General features: G+C 28.6%; 1 protein-coding gene across 1 annotated transcript; it reads left to right on the plus strand.

Moving 5' to 3' along the window:
- Positions 1 to 4,197: 4,197 nt before the first annotated feature.
- LOC123290862 (PR domain zinc finger protein 1) lies at positions 4,198 to 12,217 on the plus strand. The gene is made up of 5 exons (XM_044871210.1): positions 4,198 to 4,683; positions 5,323 to 5,442; positions 7,998 to 8,250; positions 8,824 to 11,373; positions 11,976 to 12,217. Exons 1-5 carry the CDS (start codon positions 4,198 to 4,200, stop codon positions 12,215 to 12,217), a joined length of 3,651 nt encoding a protein of 1,216 aa, XP_044727145.1.
- Positions 12,218 to 22,185: the final 9,968 nt, after the last annotated feature.

Below are 22,185 nucleotides of genomic sequence, written 5' to 3' on the forward strand. Positions count from 1 at the left end.
TTGCTTTTTTTTATAAATTTTTTAATTAATTATAGTATGAATAATTAAGTTTCATAGTTTGAAAATTGAAAATATCAATATACTAGCTAAACCTGGCCACATTTCGCTGTAGCTTTGTCTGAAATTAATTATAAAGGGGTAAATAAAAAAAGTCCTAGAAACACTTTAACATTTTTATTACTTTCATCCGTTTTACAGTTATTTTCGAAAATTCGTTCCCGTGAGCACATCGGGAATCGGGATATAATGTGCTCAACCTGTCTCCCAACCAAGCACTGACTGTCAATGTTGCTTTTCGTCAGTGATAGATCGTGAACCGGAACCGTTTTTAACGTGATATGTATGTCACGTGGTATGCATGTGACGAACCAATCCATGGTGACCATCAAACTAAAATTTTTACCACCTAATAAAAAAAACCATAATAATAAAATAGCTCAACCCGGCTAAAGAAGATATCAATTCAAAAATATGTCCGTAGATACTTAGATTATATAAGTTGATATAAGAACTGTCTTGAATGTATATCGTAAATATTCGAGCACAATTTTAATTAGGTATCTACTTTTTTTTTCTAAAGATCTGACAGCAAGATATTTTGTTTTTAAATGAGTCAATTTCTCTTAAAAATGCGAATATATTTTTTTTATTAAACAGCTTGTAGGAAAGAAAATGTCTTTCAAATCAAATTTCATTTTTTCTTTCAAAGCATTTTTCTTAAATTGGAATCCTAGGATATTTATCTTATTTGGGAAAAGATCAGAGTATATAGCTTCTTAATAAACATCTGCAAAAAAAAAGGCACGCCTTCATATTCCTTGTGGTTTTTCAAAAAATTAACCAGAGTAAGAACTGTACCCTCTTCAATCTTAAATGTCCTTTTTCCAGAATAAAACATTTGAACCTTTCTTAATTTTTTTTATCCATAAGTAGTTATAAAGTTAAACTGTTTTAACGAGCTAATAATGCACCGGACTAGGTCTATACATGTTTTATTTTTCTGAATCTTTATAGACAAAAAAAACTTATCACATAATATTTTATTTACAAATATTTATAGAAAGTAAATTAAAATTTACAAAACAAAATTATTTTTTATATTACTTTGAAAAATGACCCAATGAACTTGAACTTAAAATAAAATTATTCATATTTTTATTATAAGAATACTTACAAAAAGTTTAGTTTTTTCCCAATTGATTTAATCCCTAGATAATATTCAACATTATGCGTTAATTTTGTTACAAGTTATGTGTTCAATAAATAATGAAGCATAGAATTTCCATGCCTCAAAAAGCGGTCTAGGTGCGACCCGAAAGGTCCACACGATTAACTTCCCAGTGGAAAGGATAAAAAAATATCATATGTTTTAATATTTATAATTTGTTTTGTAAAATTTTTTTTCCGTGGACCCCTCAGCGGGGGCTTCGCAAGTATTCCTGAAAAGTGTTTTAATTCAAAATAAAACTTCCTTCGTTAATGTGTTCAGAATCATTACTTTTTTGCCATTTAAAGTTTTGTATTAAAAAAATTATTTTATATATATTATTCAATTTTATCCCATGGTAAGATGAATTTTATCTTAAGGCTAAAAATCTAAATCTCCGAGTTATTCAATCAGATTACAGACTTCACTTTTAAATGGTTTCGTAACAGGAGGGTCACTAGCAAGAATCCAAATGTAAATTTAAAATTAATCAACATCTTAACTAGTTTGAGCATTTAAAAGTCTCCAGTACTTCAGTTAAACTCAATAACGTACTCACTATAGAAAACAGTAATTTCGATTATATAAGCTTATCTATTGTGTTCACTAAATCTGTAATCTATCTATCCTTGCCTGGATAGTGAGTGACATTTCGTATATTAACTAACTTCATGGTCTTAAAAAATTGTAACTAACTTCATTATGTTGCTTTCACGTCATTCTGTGCACGTGCATCAGAAAAATTCATTCTCATCATTTTCTCATAACGCCCATAAAGAAATATATCTTCAAAAGTAATAAAATGTTACAATTTTCCGAAATTCAAACACAGCTAAATATATCAATACATATAAAATGCTTTGTACTGATTGATTGACTGATTGACTGACAGATAACGCACAGCCTAAACCGCTAATCGTAGAGATCTGAAACTTGGAGGGTGTGTTCTTTGTATGACGTAGGCATTTGATAAGAAATTCTAAACCTAAGGGGTTGAAATACACTTTTGAGTCTACTACTAAGCCGCTTTTAAAAATTCTTTCACTTATAGAATTCTACATTGTCAACAAGTAACATGGGCTGTATTTTATTTAAAAAACAATTAAACCTAAACAGCTATTAAATGACAAACGGGCGGGTAACTGCTAGTCTATAGTAAATTTTATTATAGATAAAACATTTCATCTTGATTGAAATAGTCCACATCTTATCAATATATAATATGTTTATTTATATCATAAACACAAACACATAAGAATAGTTCACGTGACAGTTATCGATATGCAAGTTATTGAAAATGTTTTTATGTAATAATTCTAAAAAATGTATTCCAAGACTCCAATAATAATAATAATGATGTAGTTTTAATGCATACATTAAAGTTAATAACAATTCAATTTTAATCTAAATAGCATTGAATTTCATTTTATTAAAATTATTCATGCATAATGATAGAATAATTCGTTTACATATATAGTATATTCATAATGCTAATTTATTTATATGCAGGAATTGAAATAACTATCTTACAAATAAGTTTAAAGCCTTTTGAGTCAGACTTTATGCTTAAAGCAGGAAATTTATTGGAAATACAAGAAGTCATAAAATGAACTTCTCGTAAGCACTTATATTTTTGAAGCTTATAGGATTCTTTAAATGTTACCATTCAAAAGTCTTAAAATATGGTTAATAATATAAGTTAAAAGTTAAAAGCTAGAGTACAAAATTAATTTTTGTTCGCCGCTTCTAATTTATGTAACAAGAAAAACAGCGTAAATACGTTAAATTTTGGATTTAGAAAATGACAACTCGATTGAATTCATGAAAATTGCTTAATTAATCAAGGATTACGCTATTCATCAAAATTTATCTAAATTTCACATTATTATTTCATTATTCCCTTTATCTTATTTGTTGTCATATACTGTGTCCATAAGACACTTTGTTTTGAAAAACAAAAAACAACGTGTTCAATAAAAACTGTCAAATGAAATGACTTGAAATAATCAAGCAATGACGATAAAATGTTTCTAATAAAACCAACTTATTTTTGTATGCAGTAGGAAAGATATTAGTAAAAAATCGCAGTTTCCATATTTCAAGTCACCACTCTCCTCTTTCTGCATAGAGACAATGTTATCTTCCATTTAGTGATTCTTTCAAGTAAATAAACAAAATATGTTTCGAGTAATATTTTTTTTTAACAAGAAGACTCTAAGTCTGTTGTAAGAAAAATTTACGGTTTCCGATTGAGATTTTGAAGTTGACCCCTGTCCCAGTCCAGGGGATAAAAGAAGCTTCCACATTTATTTAGATATAGCTCCTTTTTTTTAATTAAAGAGAATTGAAAAAACCACTGGCACCAGGATTCAAATCCGGACCTCACGACAAGCGCAGTATCCAGTTCGGCTATACAAGGTCTAGCCACAGGGTGTAATTTTCAACTTATCGAATTTTTATTTTTGTTTGTTTGTCAACATTAACTCATTTATTTATTATAAATGTTTTGTTCACTAGCTTGTATACGTCAAAGCCTTTCGGTTATATAATTGATGATTATTTATGATACAATGGCATCGGGCGTAAACTTTAAAGACCGTTCTTTGACCGTTTCCATATTTTATAGAAACCCTACATACACTTTCTCAATGTAAGGTTTTGCATTAAAATCTTTATATAAGCAAACATTTATTTGTTATCATATTAAGGATTTAAGAAAAAACGCATTTTTCTATCATTCACATTTATATGACTTGAGAAAAAAGTTCAATCGAGAAAGAAATTAAAAATAAAGAGAACTATGATGTCTACTGGCATTTATAAAAGCTCTAGTTTTAATGAATTTTGATATAAATCGTTTTTTATCTCTCATAATATAAACATACCACACAAAGGAAAATCATTGATAATCAACTATTAATAATAGATCAATTATTTTGTAATGATTAAAACAATATCGATTTTCATTTCATTTACAGACTCCAAACAAAATGCCCACACCAACTGATTCAACTACTAATAATAACAACGCATCACAATCCACCATTATACATCATCGTGAGCGTTATCATCCACATCAAACTTCAGCGTCAACAACAAATCGTACTACAGTACCATTGTCACGGAATGGACCAAGCAATGGTCTAGGTGGACCCGGTGGTGGCTCTGCCAATGTTATTTCAAATGGCAGTGCATCAACAATTGGTGGAAGCAATGCGAAACATAATGGTGGAGTTGGGCGATGTCGTCAAAATACATCAACGACAACGACAACCACGTCATCAGACACGGTTGTCACAACGGAGAATTCAGAAAATAGACTGTACGATAATTTTTATTCATTAAAAGAGGAAGACTTTGAGAAGCACACAACATATATTGTACCAGATCTTGCCGTTGACGATGGTGTACCAAATAGAGCCGAAGCTAGTTTACCTAGAAATTTAGTATTAAAAGCATCACAAGCCTTGAGCGATGTAAGTTTTTTATTTTTTTTTTATTTTATTGGTTTTTTTTTTTTTTTTAAATACTTGAATCGGGAATTTTACCTCCGATGAGATTTCAATAACAGTTCCCATAATGATGATTTAAATGTCTTTTTTGAAAATTATTTAAAATCGGAAATTTTATTTATTTTTTGTCGTCGTCGAAGATGCTTTCTTTATAAGTATACATTCATCGGAATTTATTAAGTAGAATCCCTAACTATATTAAAAGCCTTTCTTCCTTTCAACTTGATATTTATTTTGTACCAATAAAATTTGTCGGTTTGAAGATATTAATGTTTTTGCAAAAGAGATAAATTTCTGAATAATTTTAACACTTTTAATACTTGAAGACTTTTGCCGAAAATTTAGCGTTCTTTAAATTTTCAAAATAATTTTCTTCTTATTTCTCATATTTTGGAAAAATCTACAATCGATTTTTATTGGGCAAAAGGATCTTTCAGTGCTTCAATTATAATGTTTCTGATTTTCAATAATAAAGCAGAACAAAACATTTTAAAAAATTTATTAAAATCGAATGTTGTGGAGAGTGAGGTTAAAGCCTTCTTTTATTGCTTCAATTAATGTCGATGGTTACTATTTTAATGACGGAAAATTTTTTTTCCTTAGGTACAGGGTGTTTGGAGTACGGGTTACATTCCAAGGGGAACAAGATTTGGACCGTTGGTAGGTCAAGTTTATGCCAAAGATGCTGTTCCTAGTACAGCCAATCGAAAATATTTTTGGAGGGTAAGTTTCTAAAATCAACTTTTCTATATAACCTTCGTTAGAAAATAATTTATATTTTTCCGGAATCAAAAATCAAAATTTGTTAGATTTTTATTTTTTATTTTTATTTTTTTGGTGATTTGGGTTTTTCTTTTTTTTCATAATATACTATTTCTTTCTGGTGTAGGTCCAATTGAAGGAAGAATTTCCTAAGTATTCTAATAATTGTAAAAAGGTACGAGGATTGTAAATAGATTTTTCTTTTATTCGCTTTTATTTTTTTAAATCTAGTCTTTAGACAATTATGTCGCTATATTTATCATCACTTCGTTGCACATCGTTACAGCTGTGATCGTTTTTTTCTATTTTCGCTAAACCAATGGTTTAAACTTAATGCGTGTGATATTTATAGTGTTTTTCTTCTTCTAATAAGTCGAAAAAATATTATGAATTTGTCATTCCGCACATTTAAACTAAAATAATCGTATAATGTCTATATTAAGTTTAACATTTCTTTGTGGAAAACCTCTCATGCCTTAAACCACGAAAACATAATACAATGAATTTTGTCAGTACCATATTTATTTCGTTGTCATAACTTCAATAAACATAAATTATGATTGAGAAAAAAATTATTCTCCCACTCAAAACATTATTAAATGAAAAAAAAAACTCCAAGAGATTAAACCTTTATTTGTAAATCTTTCCAGTTATTATTTCTTTCCAAAGTTTTAATATGTATTTAATCTGTAACTGAAAGTGTTTTAAAACGATTTTTAATAATCGATTTGAAGATGGAAAATAATTAATTTTTTCCCTTTTTCTACATTAAAATGCTCTTTGTCTAATGTCAAATTCAAATTCCATCGTTTGTGAAACTTTTATATAAGTTCTATATCCTCTATTTGTGGGTATTTTACAAAGGATTAAGATAATTTTTCGCGCTGCATCTTATTTTCCACGTCACAAGGTGTACACTTTAAGTGTAAAGTATATCTTCACTTTAGGTTTAAAACGAACAAGGAGAGTATAGAAAAAAAGATGTTAGAAAAATTACTCATAGATATCAGATCAGATAGTGGCACAAATGTTTCTATTTGTTAATAAAGAATAAAGTTTTAATTCAACGAAACGATCAATGTTAAATATTCACTTAAAAATTAGTAAATAGGCAACTTTTATGACGTATGTAATTCAAGTTGCCTATTTATTAATTTTGTAAGTCAACTTTAACATTAATCGTTCCATTGAGTTAACAATTTATTGTTTTTTAACAAATAGAAGCATTTGCTTAGTGACGTTCATGTGTTACTAATGATATATAACACCTAAATAACACATTCCATGAGGTTTTAGCAAAATCTGAGCGGTTTCTTTCATTTTCCTTTATTTGTCCAGGTGTACATATTTAACTATACTAAGAATATACCTAAACTATTATGGTTTTACAATTAAGATTTTAGCCCCATAATGTCATAAATATCGGCCATCATCTCCGATAAAACAGCTCTCTTTTGTTTAGCAAATTGTTTGCGTATGGTTAAGTAAATCATTTATATCAAAATTTCAAATCTTTGATCTTAAATTTCATTTAAAATCAAAGAGCAACTTTTATCAAAATATATTTTTAACACCATAGAAACAAAATAACAAAAATTGAAAATTATTATTAATTTATGTCAAATAATTATTTTTCTTTAATTTTTGACAGTTTAAAACTTTTTGATTTAGTAATTTTTTGACAAATATTTAACAAATTAATAAAGCAATACAATTTTGATTCCTTGGAAACAAGAAATAAAAAAACTTGGAACGGATGGAATTTATTGATATTGTTGTGAACAATAGGTTGTTTAACGGAGATGAGAGTTCATAATAAAAACGATAGATAGAGTATCTCTTAGCTGGAAAACGAATAGGTTCACAAAGAACTTATTAGGAATCACACCATGAAAATTGCATAACGGGAAAAATCTCTTAAAGAACAATTTTCTTATTTAATGTCACTTTTGTAGCATAGAGTTCTTCCACAAACAAAAATCGCTTATAATTTAGATCATAACATCATTTGGATTACTGAAAGGCTAAAATAATAATATTTTAACATACCATATTATTATCTATTTAATTTATATTTCATCAATAACAAAAAATGAAAAATAAAACTGTAGCGTAGATAAGGATAAATAGTGGTCGCATTTCACTTTAAATCACTTAAAATTATTTAATAAATTAAATCACAATTAATGTTTTTAATTTTCTATTACAATTGAATTAAGAATACTTTTGATGTAGAGATTACGTCCTGATTAAAATAAAAATACGAATTATTTTTGACTCATAAAATGATTGAAATCTTAGATTGAACTAACATGTATGTATTGTGCATATAGAATTCTCAGAGTATTTATTTTCGAAATTAATAATTTGTTAAAATAAGCCACTTACCCTATAAACGCTATAGTTTGAGTTCCAAGCTCATTCATACTTAGAAAGGAAAACACACTATGCTTTCATTAATACAATATTTTTTTTAAATATAAAAATAATTTATTTTTTATTTCATTCAATTTCAGATATATAAAGACAACGAATTATTTTACTATATCGATGGATACGATATTGGTAAATCAAATTGGATGCGTTACGTAAATCCAGCATATTCCAGTGATTCACAGAATTTAATAGCATGTCAATATAATATGAATATATACTTTTATACAGTAAAACCTATATTACCTGATCAAGAATTATTAGTATGGTATTGTAAAGAATTCGCGGAACGATTAAATTATCCATTAACTGGAGAATTAATGTTACAAAGAATACGTAAGTATTTTTTTTTATTATTATTCAATTTGTTTATTCAAAATAATGCCACTAATAAAGATATTCTGTTTTTAATTTGCGCCAGTTATGGTTATTATTTTTTCTATAAATTTTTGCTCATCATTTGGAAATCAAATTGGGTAAAACTTACTAAATGAGCATAACTACTTGACCTGAAACATGTTGAAACTTAAACTCTCAATATTGTATATTTCCAGTTGTCTGTCCGTCTGCCTTCTCACGAAGACTCAAAAATAAAAAGAGATATCAAGCTGAAATTTTTATATTGTGCTTGTGAGCAACATAGGTCAATTGGAGCTTTCTCCAAAACTATAAAAGATAGGCATAGGGAAAATTTGCAGGTAGCTTCAACTAAAATTCTAGATAATACTTTCGAAACTTTTCGAAAACCAAATGAATGGTGACCTTTCGGCCGCTATACTTGTGTTAATTTTTAAACTCTTCTAATTTATAAAAAAAATAATGCAAGCCCTGATATTCATCAATTTCTATACAGGGTATTTCAATAATTAACTCAATTGTTTGTTTTCACTTGTTTCCTTTTATTTTTAGGTCAACAAGTACAACAATCTGTAATACCGACTCCCATCACACCTTCAAACACAAATTCACAAGAAGTAATAACAGTTAGTACAACATCTCCAAGCTCCAACGAAAATAACAACAAAAGAATAACACAACAACAAACGCATCACCAAAATTCAGCATCTACGACAATTACGCCTCATCATGTCCAACACAGTGGGAATCATCAAACGAAGGAACCTGTGGTGTCCAGTGTAGTAATCACAATAAATCGAATAAATGGCAATGCAATAGCTCCAACTCAACCCCAAAACCAACAACATCAGCAGCCATCTAACTCGAACGGTACAACGTCGGTAACGGCTGCTGGACCACAACCGCCAGCAGATCCAGTACAATCTAACAGTACAGGATCGTCTGGATCACATCCACCATATGAACATCAACTAACACCTACAGATGGAAGTGTACGTTCAGATGAAGGATACCACAGTAATGGGTATCATGATGATGCATTTACACCACCAGAAGACTCAAGTGACAGTGAATCCGAAAGTAATTATGTATTGGATTTTAGTAAAAAATCAACAATAGATACCAAAGATATAAAACAAGAACTAATTCAACAAAATATTACAACGACATGCCCAACAAATAATTCTCGGATTGCCTCGTCACAAGATCATACTCCAAATTCACAGCATCCACAAGATCCACAAAAAAATGAGTATCGTAAAGTGAAAATAAAAATATCAAAAGCATACAATAATCACCATTATAAATTAAAACAAGAAATGGATGTAGATATTCCAATTGATACAAAAGAAACAGCGGAACCACCAATGAAAACAGTCGTTGAAATATGTCGACGTAGTAGTCCATTAAATCCACGTTTATTAACACCATTATCTAGTCCTGGTTCAATACGAAAAATACGCACACCCACACGATTATCACGAAGTCCATCACGGAGTCCAACAATTATACATAGTCCACGTAGTCCAACAACACCGTCACCCCGACCTAGACAAACTTTAATCACAATTACACCACCGAATTCAACTGTAATTGTTGTGGGTGACTCAACAAATAATAGTGAGAAACAACGTAATGATAAACCATACTATGAAGAAGATGTTCAACATAATACATCACCAAATCAAATTAGTCGTTATACACCTCCATCATCTTCCATTTTAGAAAATATTCTATTACGAAATCGTATAACAGATCCCAATAATAATTCCAATGAACATCATATTCGGCATTTACAAACAAATGCTGCAACCCCACCTCCGCCACATTCACCTACAGAGATGGCGTATTCATATAAGAAAAGTCATCGATATGGCGGTACAATACCATGTAGCCCTGATTCCAGTTCAAATAATTTATTGATACCCACACAAAGTCCACAAATTATTATACCCAGACCAAATAATACACACTCACAACAAATCAGTCCGCAGTCACCAGGTTCAACGAATATTAATCAACAACCAACATTAATATATGCCACAAATATTGTCTTACCCCACAGTACTGAAGAATATACAAATAATTCAAGGCATATTCAACAACATTCACCTTCACAAAGTAGTGGAAACTATTATTATTCTGGAATACATCATGTTCATTCATCGTCGTCGAATAATCAAAGTCCAAACTATAATAATAACAATAATGGAACAAATTCATTGAAATCAAGTCCCAATGCAACATCAACAACATATTCCCCTCCAAATACAATAAATTATCCATCATTTCATCCAAGTAATGCTGGACAATTCCAATCAACTTACTTAAGTCATCACCATCATCATTTAAATCAAACGCACCATTTATTGCAACCTTTGGTTCCACTCCAACATACAAACAATGGTACAGGATCCACCAACACATCATTACATGGCAGTTCAAATTCACGGCCATGTTCAATAAGTCCGGATGCCAGAAGTGGTAGTCCTTTATCACCAAACGGCTCAAATGGTTCGCGGGGTTATCGTTCTTTACCATACCCTTTAAAGAAAAAAGATGGTAAGATGCATTACGAATGTAATGTATGTTGTAAAACGTTTGGCCAATTATCGAATTTAAAAGTACACTTACGTACGCATAGTGGTGAAAGGCCCTTTAAATGTACAGTATGTACAAAGAGTTTCACACAATTGGCACATTTACAAAAACATCATTTGGTACATACGGGAGAAAGGCCACATCAATGTCACATATGTAAAAAACGATTTTCATCTACATCTAATTTAAAAACACATTTGCGATTACATAGTGGTCAAAAACCGTATGCATGTGATTTATGTCCGGCGAAATTTACACAATTTGTACATTTAAAATTGCATAAACGTTTGCATACAAACGAAAGACCGTACAATTGTCAAAAATGTGATAAAAAATATATATCGGCATCTGGATTACGTACACATTGGAAAACAACAAGTTGTAAACCAAATAGTGATGAAGAAGAAATGTTGGTTGCAGCGGCTGTTGGTGTAGATAATTCCCCACCACGTATTACTGGCTATGGTTCTTATGATTATTCGTATTCAGATGGAAGTCTAGGTAACTATTCTTTTATAACTATATAGAAATATATTAATGACCAAGTCGCCTAAGATAAAGTGCTTATCAGGGGCGGATTAAGAACTTTTGCGACTGTAAAATTGATCAAATTGCTTAAAAACGAAAATTTACTCTAAAAATTGCTGAACGCTTCTCGTCTCGTTGAAAATTCTACCACAAATATGTCTATAATTACTAGGTATACAGTCACTCTTAATATTTCTCGACCAGATAATGAAGAAGTAATGTCTTCGGCAGACTCTTCTGTTGTGAGCTTTCTCTTCCGCATCCTCTTTGTGTGCTTTTCATATCCATTGACGATTGAGGGTTTTAAGGATATGCAGCTCAAATTTATTAAAGTTTTATTTTCTGTTGATATTATATGCATTAGACTGTCTAATACTCAAAACATAGTTCTTGAAATGAGACATATCTTGCAGTTTGCTCAATTCGAAAAGAATCCATAATTGCTACCAGCCATTAGTACTTTAACGCGCTATTTCAAAAGCGGCCTACTCTAAACTCAATACTGATTAGATTTTGAATTACATAAAATCGATTATATATTTAATTTTTACTTAACAAATTTTTATTTATTGCAGGTGGTCATGATAAAGATCTTTCACATCCAGATGATTCACGTGATTCGTTTGAAATGCAACAGCATAACGGCCATTTGAGTCATAATGGACAAATGGTATCACATATTCCAACAACAACACAAGTTCCTGTGGTAGGACAAGTAAATACACAAAATGGTGGGCAACATCCTGTTCACTCAAATGGTGAAACACGACCCACTGTTATTGAGTCATCCCAACCACATATAATTGAATGTACATAATTATATATTAATAATTAATATGATTGTTATTAATTGTTGTTATTTTGTTATATTAAAAAGAAAACAAGAAAAAGACAAAGATATGAAATATTTGTCTTTTTCCACTATTTAGTTTGGCTCTTTCTTTTAAAAATATTTTCTGGAGAAACGTTAAAATTCTTTACTTGATGTATGCCATCAATATGAATCAATAATATTAAAATAAAGAAAAGTGGATTAATTTTCTTTAAAAACTTTTAGACGTGAAAAAAATGAACCAATCAAATAAAAGAAAGAGGATTTTCATAAAATTCCAATAGTACATTTATTTAGTGACATTTTTTAAGTATTTCTTATTTGAAGGCTTTTATTGAACAAAATTAAATAATTTACTTCAAATGAAAAAAAAAAACTTGTGTTGTTTTTGTTAAGTTTGCAAAAGTTTATTTATTAACATTAAAAAATTTAAATATAAACAAATTTTTTTTAAATATTTAAGTGTACATAATTAATTAATATTTTTTGTTCATTAATATGTAAGTAATTATTATTTTACAACATTTTCTAGGTGATTCTAGTAACTATTGAGCATCGCACTGAACAACAAACAACAAAAATGGTTGTATAGAAAATTAGAAAATGGAGTAAAAATATCATAATATAATATACAAAGAAAAAGAAATGAAGTCGTTAAATATTTTAATCGAATTTATATTCTTTTTTTAATTTATTTTTGTATGAGGTGAAAATAATTGAAACTCAACTCAGTAAAATGAGAATAATTGACTGAATTTGTGTCTAGCAATATTTGCCATGACTATTAATTTATAAAATTATATTTATTAAAACAAAAAAGAAAAAAAAAAACAAAAACAAAAAAAAAATCATAAAAATTACCCATTGATATTTTTCCGAAATTTTCTTTCATTCAAATGCATTTTTAAGGTGCAATTTATTGAAATAAAGTTTTAAATGAAGTACAGATCAAAAATTGTATAAAAAATCTCAAATAAATATAATTTTTCGATCTACGTAAGTAATTTTGACAAAATAGACTGTAATAGTGTTATTTATTTATTTTTCTCATTAATTTATTATTTTATGTTTATAATTTAGGAAACCATTTTTCGAATAAAAAATATTTTTAGTGAAAACTTTGATTTCAGTTTAATGGTTTTCTAACTCATTTACAAAATTATTGATTTTACGACAGTATGACCAAAATACAGTTTCATTTCCTTGAAATCTGTTTTTTCATCGTGTGCTAAATTTAGTATTAGCTAAATAAACTATTTAAACATAAGATTTATAATTGTGTTCTTCATTACTGAGATTATTTAAACTTAATTTTAGGGAAAAAAACGTACCTTGTTCTAATACAATATAAGACGATATATTTACCTAAATGACTCTAAATAAAATGTATTATAAACACCAAAAATTTAAATAATATTTAATCAAAAATATATTCAAATTTGACACTTGTAATTTTCAAATTCAAAGAAAGCAAAACAAAACGATTTTATTCTACGCAATTTAATTGAAGAACTACAGATGTCTCTATATGAAATACACTTTACGCTATCTATTGATCATCAACTGTACTAAAAAAAAGTATTTTCTTTCACAAGACTACTCACTTTTTATGTGACCCACCGTAATTTTTCCTATGCTTTTCATATTCAAATTGAGAATAAACTTTACATACTGTTCTAAAATAATTTCAGCTAATTTTAAAAATATAAATATAATACCGATCTCATCAAAATTATTAATTAAACAAAAAACATTTATAATAATACTTAAAATAATGATAAAATAATATTTAAACAAAAAAATATGGAATTGGGGATAATAATAACAATAATTTTTTCGGCCTATCTATTATATGAGATTTTTTTTAATTTGAAAATTTATATTATTTAAAAATATAAATACATAATATGTAGTATGTTGAATTTGTAAAAAAACAATAGTTTATTTTTTAATAATTGTAATAACAGTTGAAACTATGAAACAGTTAAATAATGCAATGTAAAATGCAAATTTACAATTTGTATTGTATATCTAAACGGAAAATATACGATACAAGGCAATTGTAATAGTTTTTGAGTATTATTCTAATTATTTTAGTATGTACTATGTACACCAGAGTACTTTATTCGTAAAAACATCGATAAATCGATAAATGGTTTGTGTCTTTGATATAATATGTGTCAAAAAATATGCCCCATTTGTCAATTTATCATATTTAATTAATTATTAATTTATTTTTATTTAAAATGAAAACTTATTTGCAGACTTAATAATGAAAAAAATCTATTTTTTTAATACTGAAAATTTAGAAAGAGAATAAAATGAAGCAAAGGTACAATTTAGAAAAAAACACAAAAAAATTTAAAAATTTAAAATATCAATTGGTATATTTAAACAAAATAAGAATAAAATTTCATTGTTCTAATTGTAAAAAATGGGCAATAATTATTGTTTAAAATTAATTTTTTAAACATTTGTAAAAAGATTGTGTATAATTATATAGTTTTTTCATCCGATATCACAAAATTGTATATATATTATTAAAAAAGAAAGAAAACATTATTATTTTAAATTCATTTCATTTTTCGGATTTATTTTTATTTGTAATTATATTTAATTTTAAAATTATTTTTTTCTCATATTTAAATGAGGGAAATTGTTCGAATGAATCGATCGTGTTTGATTTTATTTTTTAATTGGCGTTTAATTTTGGCGAGTAAAAAAATGTGTGTACCTTTTATTTTTGTATTTATTTATTTCTATTGAAATATTTTCAATTCTGCAATAAAATGTAATTATCGATTTATTATTTTTATTTTTATTTATTTTTTTTTTTTTAAACTGATTATTAATGTAAAGATTACTTCAGAAATACCTTTACCTCACAGCTATACAAGAAAGTGAACATTTTTTGAATCCTATGTAAGTATTTTATAAAATCTTAAGTAAATATTCCATGCTCATACCAACTTTTTCAACAATAATAATTATAAAATATTGAATAATGCTTTCAGTATTTATATTCATACATATATGATATATATTATAGTTATATATTTTAATAAATTGAGCTTTATCGTATAAAAATTTATTTATCATATTTCCAATAAGTTGTGAATTATTATGATATTAAAATCATTAAAAATATTTAATAAGTTGTTTTAATTTCGATCGTTTTCAAGTCCACTCACTAGTAAATATTTAACATATGTATGAAGATAAGTTATTTAACATATGTGCGGCCATCTATACAAATTTTCTATAAGCCTCATTATAAAATATGGTGAATGTCTCAGCTCTTTTACACAGCCGATGCAAAGTACGGAAATCGCATTTAAAAAAGGCCAAAATTGGGTACTTTTTAGGTGATAATTAGGTATCAAAGTCAGAAATTAGCTGCACTGTAATTTACACCGCAACTCAGTACTCAAAGTTGCGAAACTAGTATTATGTGATCCTAGCAACACAATGAAAATAATAATGAAATAATGAATGCTTTGGAAACACAATTAAGTGCTTATTAAGTGCAAAACGGTCAGGATCGTGAAATTACCTAATTAATAAACGAAAGCCTCGAATTTCGAAAATAATGGATCTAAAAATCAGGCCTCTCTAAAATTAGGGCGAATGTTTAATCAGGTATAAACTAAGAGTGATAATTAAGTGCTAATTGAAGTGATGTTTACGAAAAAATGTTTCAAACAAAAGTTGTTTATTTTCTGATAAGGAAGATTTTTTACATTTAAACTTTTGTTCTATCTCTAACGGTTTACAAGATGGGTCCCTCGGACCCATAGGTCAAAACCCAATTGACCTGTGTTGCTCATTTACGAACTTGACTTCACTTTTTACGTCGTGAGTACGCTGTAAATATTTCAGCTTCATATCTTTTTTCGTTTTTAAGTTATCGTGTTGGCAGACAGACGGACAGACGGACAGACAGACAGACAACCGAAAATGGACAAATTAGGTGATTTTATAAACACCTATACCATAATTTTGTTCATAGCATTAATATTTTTAAGCGTTACAAACTTGGGACTAAACTTAGTATACCTTGCATATTACATATATGCATGCATGGTATAAAAAACCTACTGGGAAAATAACAAATCAAAATAGAATAGTAGTAAAGCAAAATAGAAAATGTCACAGTAAATCAAAATAATCAACATATCAAAGAAACCGAGCTATTTTCAAAAATAGTTGTGCGCTAATATACTACTTACCGACGATAGCGCGGCTGGTGGCTGAAAATGAACTATAAATTCTACAAATTTTCAGGGACAGGTGCGCTAATGCTTTAGCACGTAGCGATCGTTCTCCTTCTTTATAACCTTCATGGTTCTGCCTATACATATTTGATTAAGTTTACCTATGATTGGATAGGTGGCAGTATAAATAATATAGACCTCCGTACATCAGATTGTGGTGCTTTCACAATAACATAGATGTCACTGATCCTGTAGCAATGTATTCGCTACAAATTCATATATTCGAAAAAAATCCTTCGACCAAATATCTTATCAATTAACTATTAACTTGATGTAGAAATTTTTAGTTGTGCCACAACTTTCAATTAGAGGATTGAAAAACGAAAAAGTACAATGACGTAAGTAAGTAAGGGGAATTATTTTGAGTTGGTCTTGTATTCATAGATGAGTAAAATTAGATTTTAGCTTGGGCCTAGCTTAGCTTTTAGCTTTGCTCGGAGCTTTTTTATTAAATAAATGTTATTCATTTTAAATAAAAATCTGAAAGGCCTATAATTCTAATTACTCTTAAAAATAATTTAATTTACAAATAAACCCTGTAATTAAAATTATTTTGCATTATCCCCTTGGGTGGGTTTTCTAAGTAAGAATTTCTAGGGCGGTTTGAGAAAGTTTCACAGAAAGCTATTTTCGTAGTCATATATACTATAAACTATATTATATTTGTAGCTTTGATCACTCGTAGCTCGAAAACTACTGGCTAAAAATTTTTATGGTCGTGAGAGCTTTTGATCAGAATGGTTAAAAGAACACTTTAGGGTGGGTTAGAAAAAGTTTCGCAGAAAGCCATTTTTCTTACCTAATATTGCGGGGAACTTTATAGAATTTTTGAAACTTTGTAAAAATGTTTATTAGACCATAAGAAAAGTATATCAATTTTTTCTCTAGAGGCTTTTTAGTAAATTTTTTTTAGTAAGAATGGAAAAACTGATATTCTTATGGATGAAATTCTTTAAATTGTGACTAAAGAAGATTAACTTTTTATAATTTTTTTACTCAACATACCTTAAGTAAAATTAGTATGTTACCAATTGTTTCTTAAATAATACTTTTATAAGCAACTGTAATAACAATAGGAAAAAATATACAGGTTGTTTTCGGTCAAAAAACGAGAGGTGTCGTGGTACACCCGGTAGGAACTATGTTCCGTTCCTTTAGTAAAAATAACTGTATAAGTTATTAATTATAAATATTAGTAGTTTTGTGGTACGCTACGTTGCAGGAATAATGTAATAAATTTCTTTTAATTTTTTGGTAATTTTAGGTTTAATTTCTTTTTTTTTCTTGCACGATACTGTTTGCATATCTGTGCATTGGTAATTCTGAAAATTTCAAGTGCTAATTTAATAAATCAAATACTTGTTTTTTGTTTAAAGAATTAAATATTAACTCTATACTTTATGAATTAATTGTAATATTAGTTTAAAAAAGACATACTTCAGATTTAGTAGTCAACCCAATATGTAGGTACCCACAATTTAATTGACCAGGATATTTAATATGACATAACATTAAATTTCCTTGTACTTACTTTAATTTATCTACATTATGTTCAACATCTGATAACTCACAACTCATTTTTTTGAATGAAAAAACCTAAATTTTGGACAACAAATACAAATTGACAGATTGTAAAATTTTTTTGCATATATTCTCAAAATTCATGGCAACCTGAATCGATTAAAAAATGTTTTTATTCCTAGGTAACCCACATGTTTGATTTTGGGGTCTGTTGCACTTTTTGTGGTTTTATCTCCCAACCAGCAAACAAATCATAATCGTATCGTATCTTTGCTTTTTTAAGTTCTCTGGTACAAAAATACAACAACAATACTCTTTGTCTTCAACATATTCAGTTCAAGTCTTTAACATATTTCATATATTTGTTAATATCGGTTTGAAACAATTGGATAGTTATTATTTCGGTGCCAAGTTGGATAATAGTGGGAAAACGCTGGACTAAAACAGTTAAAACCATTTAAAAAATAACTAAATAATTAGCTAAACTAAATATAATTGTGTTTCGTAACATTTATGAAATCAATAATATACAAAGGTTTACAATTGTCAATACATTGTAGTTTCTAAACTATATACCCTGATTGGCTTGATTTAACCCTCAAATAAATATATTCACCGTTTATTGGCTTATATTTTTCATATTATTATTCCATATATTAGCGGTCGGTATATTGGGGTAGCAACGGTTTCCCCCTTTGAAAGTTGTTTTAAAAAATGTATTTTTTATATTTTTATTCTGCTATGTTTTAATTGGTTGTTTTTCTACTAAAAGTTTCTTCTAAAAAAACTCACGTTTGGTACAATTAAAATGGTGGAAGCGCAGTAGTAAAGCAAAGTGAATTGAGAAGAAAATATTTTAAGCATCCTATAAAGGGGGCTTTTTAATTTGGCATATGCTTGAAACTCAAATATAATTTTTATCGATAAAAACGCTCCAAGCGAAAAATGTTGGAATTGTAAGCGCACATCTTACGCAGACATTAAATGAACACATTAAATTAGAAAAATGTTATAGATTAAAAAAGGAACATTTTTCGTGCAAAACATTTCCCCCCAAACCTTACAGTCTTCGAAAAAAATTCCCCAGTAAATCCAATAAAAGTGGTTTGTTTTTCTATAAAGACCATTTTTGTCAAATTGAATGAACAAACGCACAAAAAGCTAGATTTTTTGTATAAATTATAGTCTTATCTATTCGATTTACAAACAAATGTTCCTAACAAAAAATGTTTGCGTATTTATAAAGAGCAACTTTCTAATTTAAAGCGTTCATCTAATGTTTGTCAGTTATGACTCAGAGTGAGGTTTTAATTGAACCTCAAAACGTAAATCACATTTGATGCCGGTATAAGATGTATGCCTTTGGAACTAAAATTTTTCGTTTGAAGCATTTTCCTCGATTAAATTTATTTATCGAGTTTCAAGCATATGTCTACTTCAAAAAGATCCCCTGTTCATGTGCGTAGGGGATAATTTCCATTCTGATAACAAAACCGCAAATATTAGTAATGACGTTTTCAGGTTTATCATAGTCATAAAATTTCTCATGATGATGGTAAAAGAATTACAAATACATTGTAAAACATTGTAAAATATAATTGCGTTTTTTCCCCGTTTCCAGCATACTTTGATTTGAACACTAAAGTAATATGTTATTTATATGAGGAAAAATAATCAAAAAATTCTTTTTTAACCCAACCTATTGGCCCAATTTTTTTTAAATGTTTTGGAAGGTGTATAGATCAAAATCTACATTTAACTTGTTGCCACTAGAAAGCTTGGTCATTGCTATTCGCCTGCAGATAAGCCTATTATTAAAATCAATTTCGAAGTCAGATATACCCCCCTCCCTTCCTGGGAAAGTTCACCTTAAAATGCTGTTTTGGATAAGCGGAGTGAATTATCCCAGGAGGGGGAGAGTATATCGTAATTTCGACTTCGGAATAGGACTCAGCAACCCTAAAACTCCCCGAGTATACGTTTCTGGCCTTTTTTTTTTTTAATATTTTCCATTTTGTTATTTTTAGTTAAAGTTTTAAAATTTTCAAAAATTACCTCAGAAATGGATTCTAATAATTGAGAAAGTTTATACTGAGGAACTGTAAAGGAACTGTGACTATCTTAGGAACTGTGACTATCTTTCTATACAAGGCGTAAATAAACAAACGATTGAATAATCAACACTGTTTATACATGGTATTTCAACTATTAACTCAGTCAATTATTTGTTTTCACTTGTTGTTTATTGCAACCCTAAAAAAAGACCTTAGGTGTGTTTATTTAAAAAAATTTAATTATTTTTGAATCTATTGTCATTTCAGCACATATTCTTAAGAGATTAAGGTACTTTTCGCTGAAATAGAGTACATCACAAAACAATCCCGAAAAAAACAATACAATATGATTACATAAATGAAATTACATGGAAATACATGGAATTACATATACATGGAAACATAATAAAATATAATTGAAGTTTTTTTTTCTCATCACTTCTATCATACTTTGATAAAAATACGTCTTGAACTCGAAAATTTTAACATTTATAATTATTTCAATACTATTTAAAACACTTAAGACAAAACAAGTGAAAACAAACAATTGACTGAGTAATACATGTAAATTCAAATAATGACTGATTTAAATTTCTTAGGAAATATTATTAAATTTCTAATGTAAACCATAGCAATGTAATTATATGTTCATCCAGAAAATCATATGACGATTACAACTCTTCCAACCTTTTAAAATGTTATATAACAGAAACAGTAGCCTTTGGAAAAAAAGTATAGAGATTTTTTTTATATTTAATAATCTGATCTACAATTTTCGCCTGAACTAATTTTATAACGTTTGTAACTTTTGACCCGTGTAAAATTTTTCCCACATCTCGCATCGATGGGGAAATTTTAGATTTTATTTATGGTGGTGTTTTGATAAATTATACCAATTTTCAGCCGGGTACCAATTTTTGTACCTTTGGATGTTTGGAAATTGACCGGATAATATAAAAACACGGCTTAGATCTGACACAAAAATTATAATTAAGCTATTCTGCGTTTATATAATTATAATTTATTATAATTATGAATATTCTGCGTTGAAATCTTTTCGGGAACTAAATAATTTGAACATGTAAATAGTAAAGTGTAAACACAAGAAATTTTGACGTTGTGATGAGTTTGTTACAAAAATACAAAACAAAAAGTACGATAGCTCTCGTTTGTAAAATATCAAAGCATCAAAACAAATATTGGAAATACATCATCTGTACCGATTATAAAATATTTGACGTATGATGCAGTGTGCAAGTAAACCTTTATAACTTATCTGTAATATGTAGAAATTAGTCTAGTATAACACGGTAGTAACCTTTGTGTTCTAATCAAATATATATTGGCACTGCAGGCCTCAAGGTTCCAGGGCTTCAATTTTTTTTATAAATTATCTATCATTTTTTCCTATTCATTGCCTCTTCTTTCCAGTTCTTAATTCCGATCTGTTGGATCTTCAATCGTGGCTCCAATCCATCTTCTTTTCGGCCTCCCTCTTTTTAGTTTCTTACCCTCTCCTTCGGTAATCAATTTTTTCGGGATTCTTTTATCCGGCAGCCGACAAATGTGCCCAAGACATCCTACACGCAGTGCTTTGATAACATTAACAATGTTGGGGTCCCTATACATTGCATTAACTTCCTCATTTGTCCTTTTTCTCCAAAGCCCACACACTGATCTTTTACACCTCCATAAACTTTCCTCTCCTAAATCAGTAGTTTATAGTCGTAACTAATCAAATAGTCAACTAGGCAATTTGTATGACGTAAATGTAATAAAATGCTCTAAAAATAACGTAAAAGCGCTTCTTTTTTGAAAGTGCCGTAAAGTAAAATTTTTTTGCATAAACAGAATCTGTGATAAATTTTCTTAATGAAGAAAACTTTTTTGAAGCTCATTTACCGATTAATTTGTGTAGGTACAATTAACATTATTGTAATCAAGGGACTTGGAACTATCATCTACCGCAGAGAAAGGAATATTCCCCGTCTTTAGTTACGTCATCGCTATGATATAATATAAAAAAAATTCCTTAGTTTCCAACGGGATGTAAGTAAAGTTGACCTTTAGGGAGTGGACTACGCGAAGACAAGCAGGTTGAAGG

This window comes from Chrysoperla carnea, chromosome 1 (assembly GCF_905475395.1).
Source record: "Chrysoperla carnea chromosome 1, inChrCarn1.1, whole genome shotgun sequence".
NCBI classification, from domain to species: Eukaryota; Metazoa; Arthropoda; class Insecta; order Neuroptera; family Chrysopidae; genus Chrysoperla; species Chrysoperla carnea.

Coding starts and splice junctions, on each gene's coding strand:
- LOC123290862 (XM_044871210.1), top strand. CDS start 4,198: ATGCCCACACCAACTGATTCAACTACTAATAATAACAACGCATCACAA. Junction 4,684..5,322: donor CATCACAAGCCTTGAGCGAT/GTAAGTTTTTTA, acceptor TTTTTTCCTTAG/GTACAGGGTGTTTGGAGTAC. Junction 5,443..7,997: donor ATCGAAAATATTTTTGGAGG/GTAAGTTTCTAA, acceptor ATTCAATTTCAG/ATATATAAAGACAACGAATT.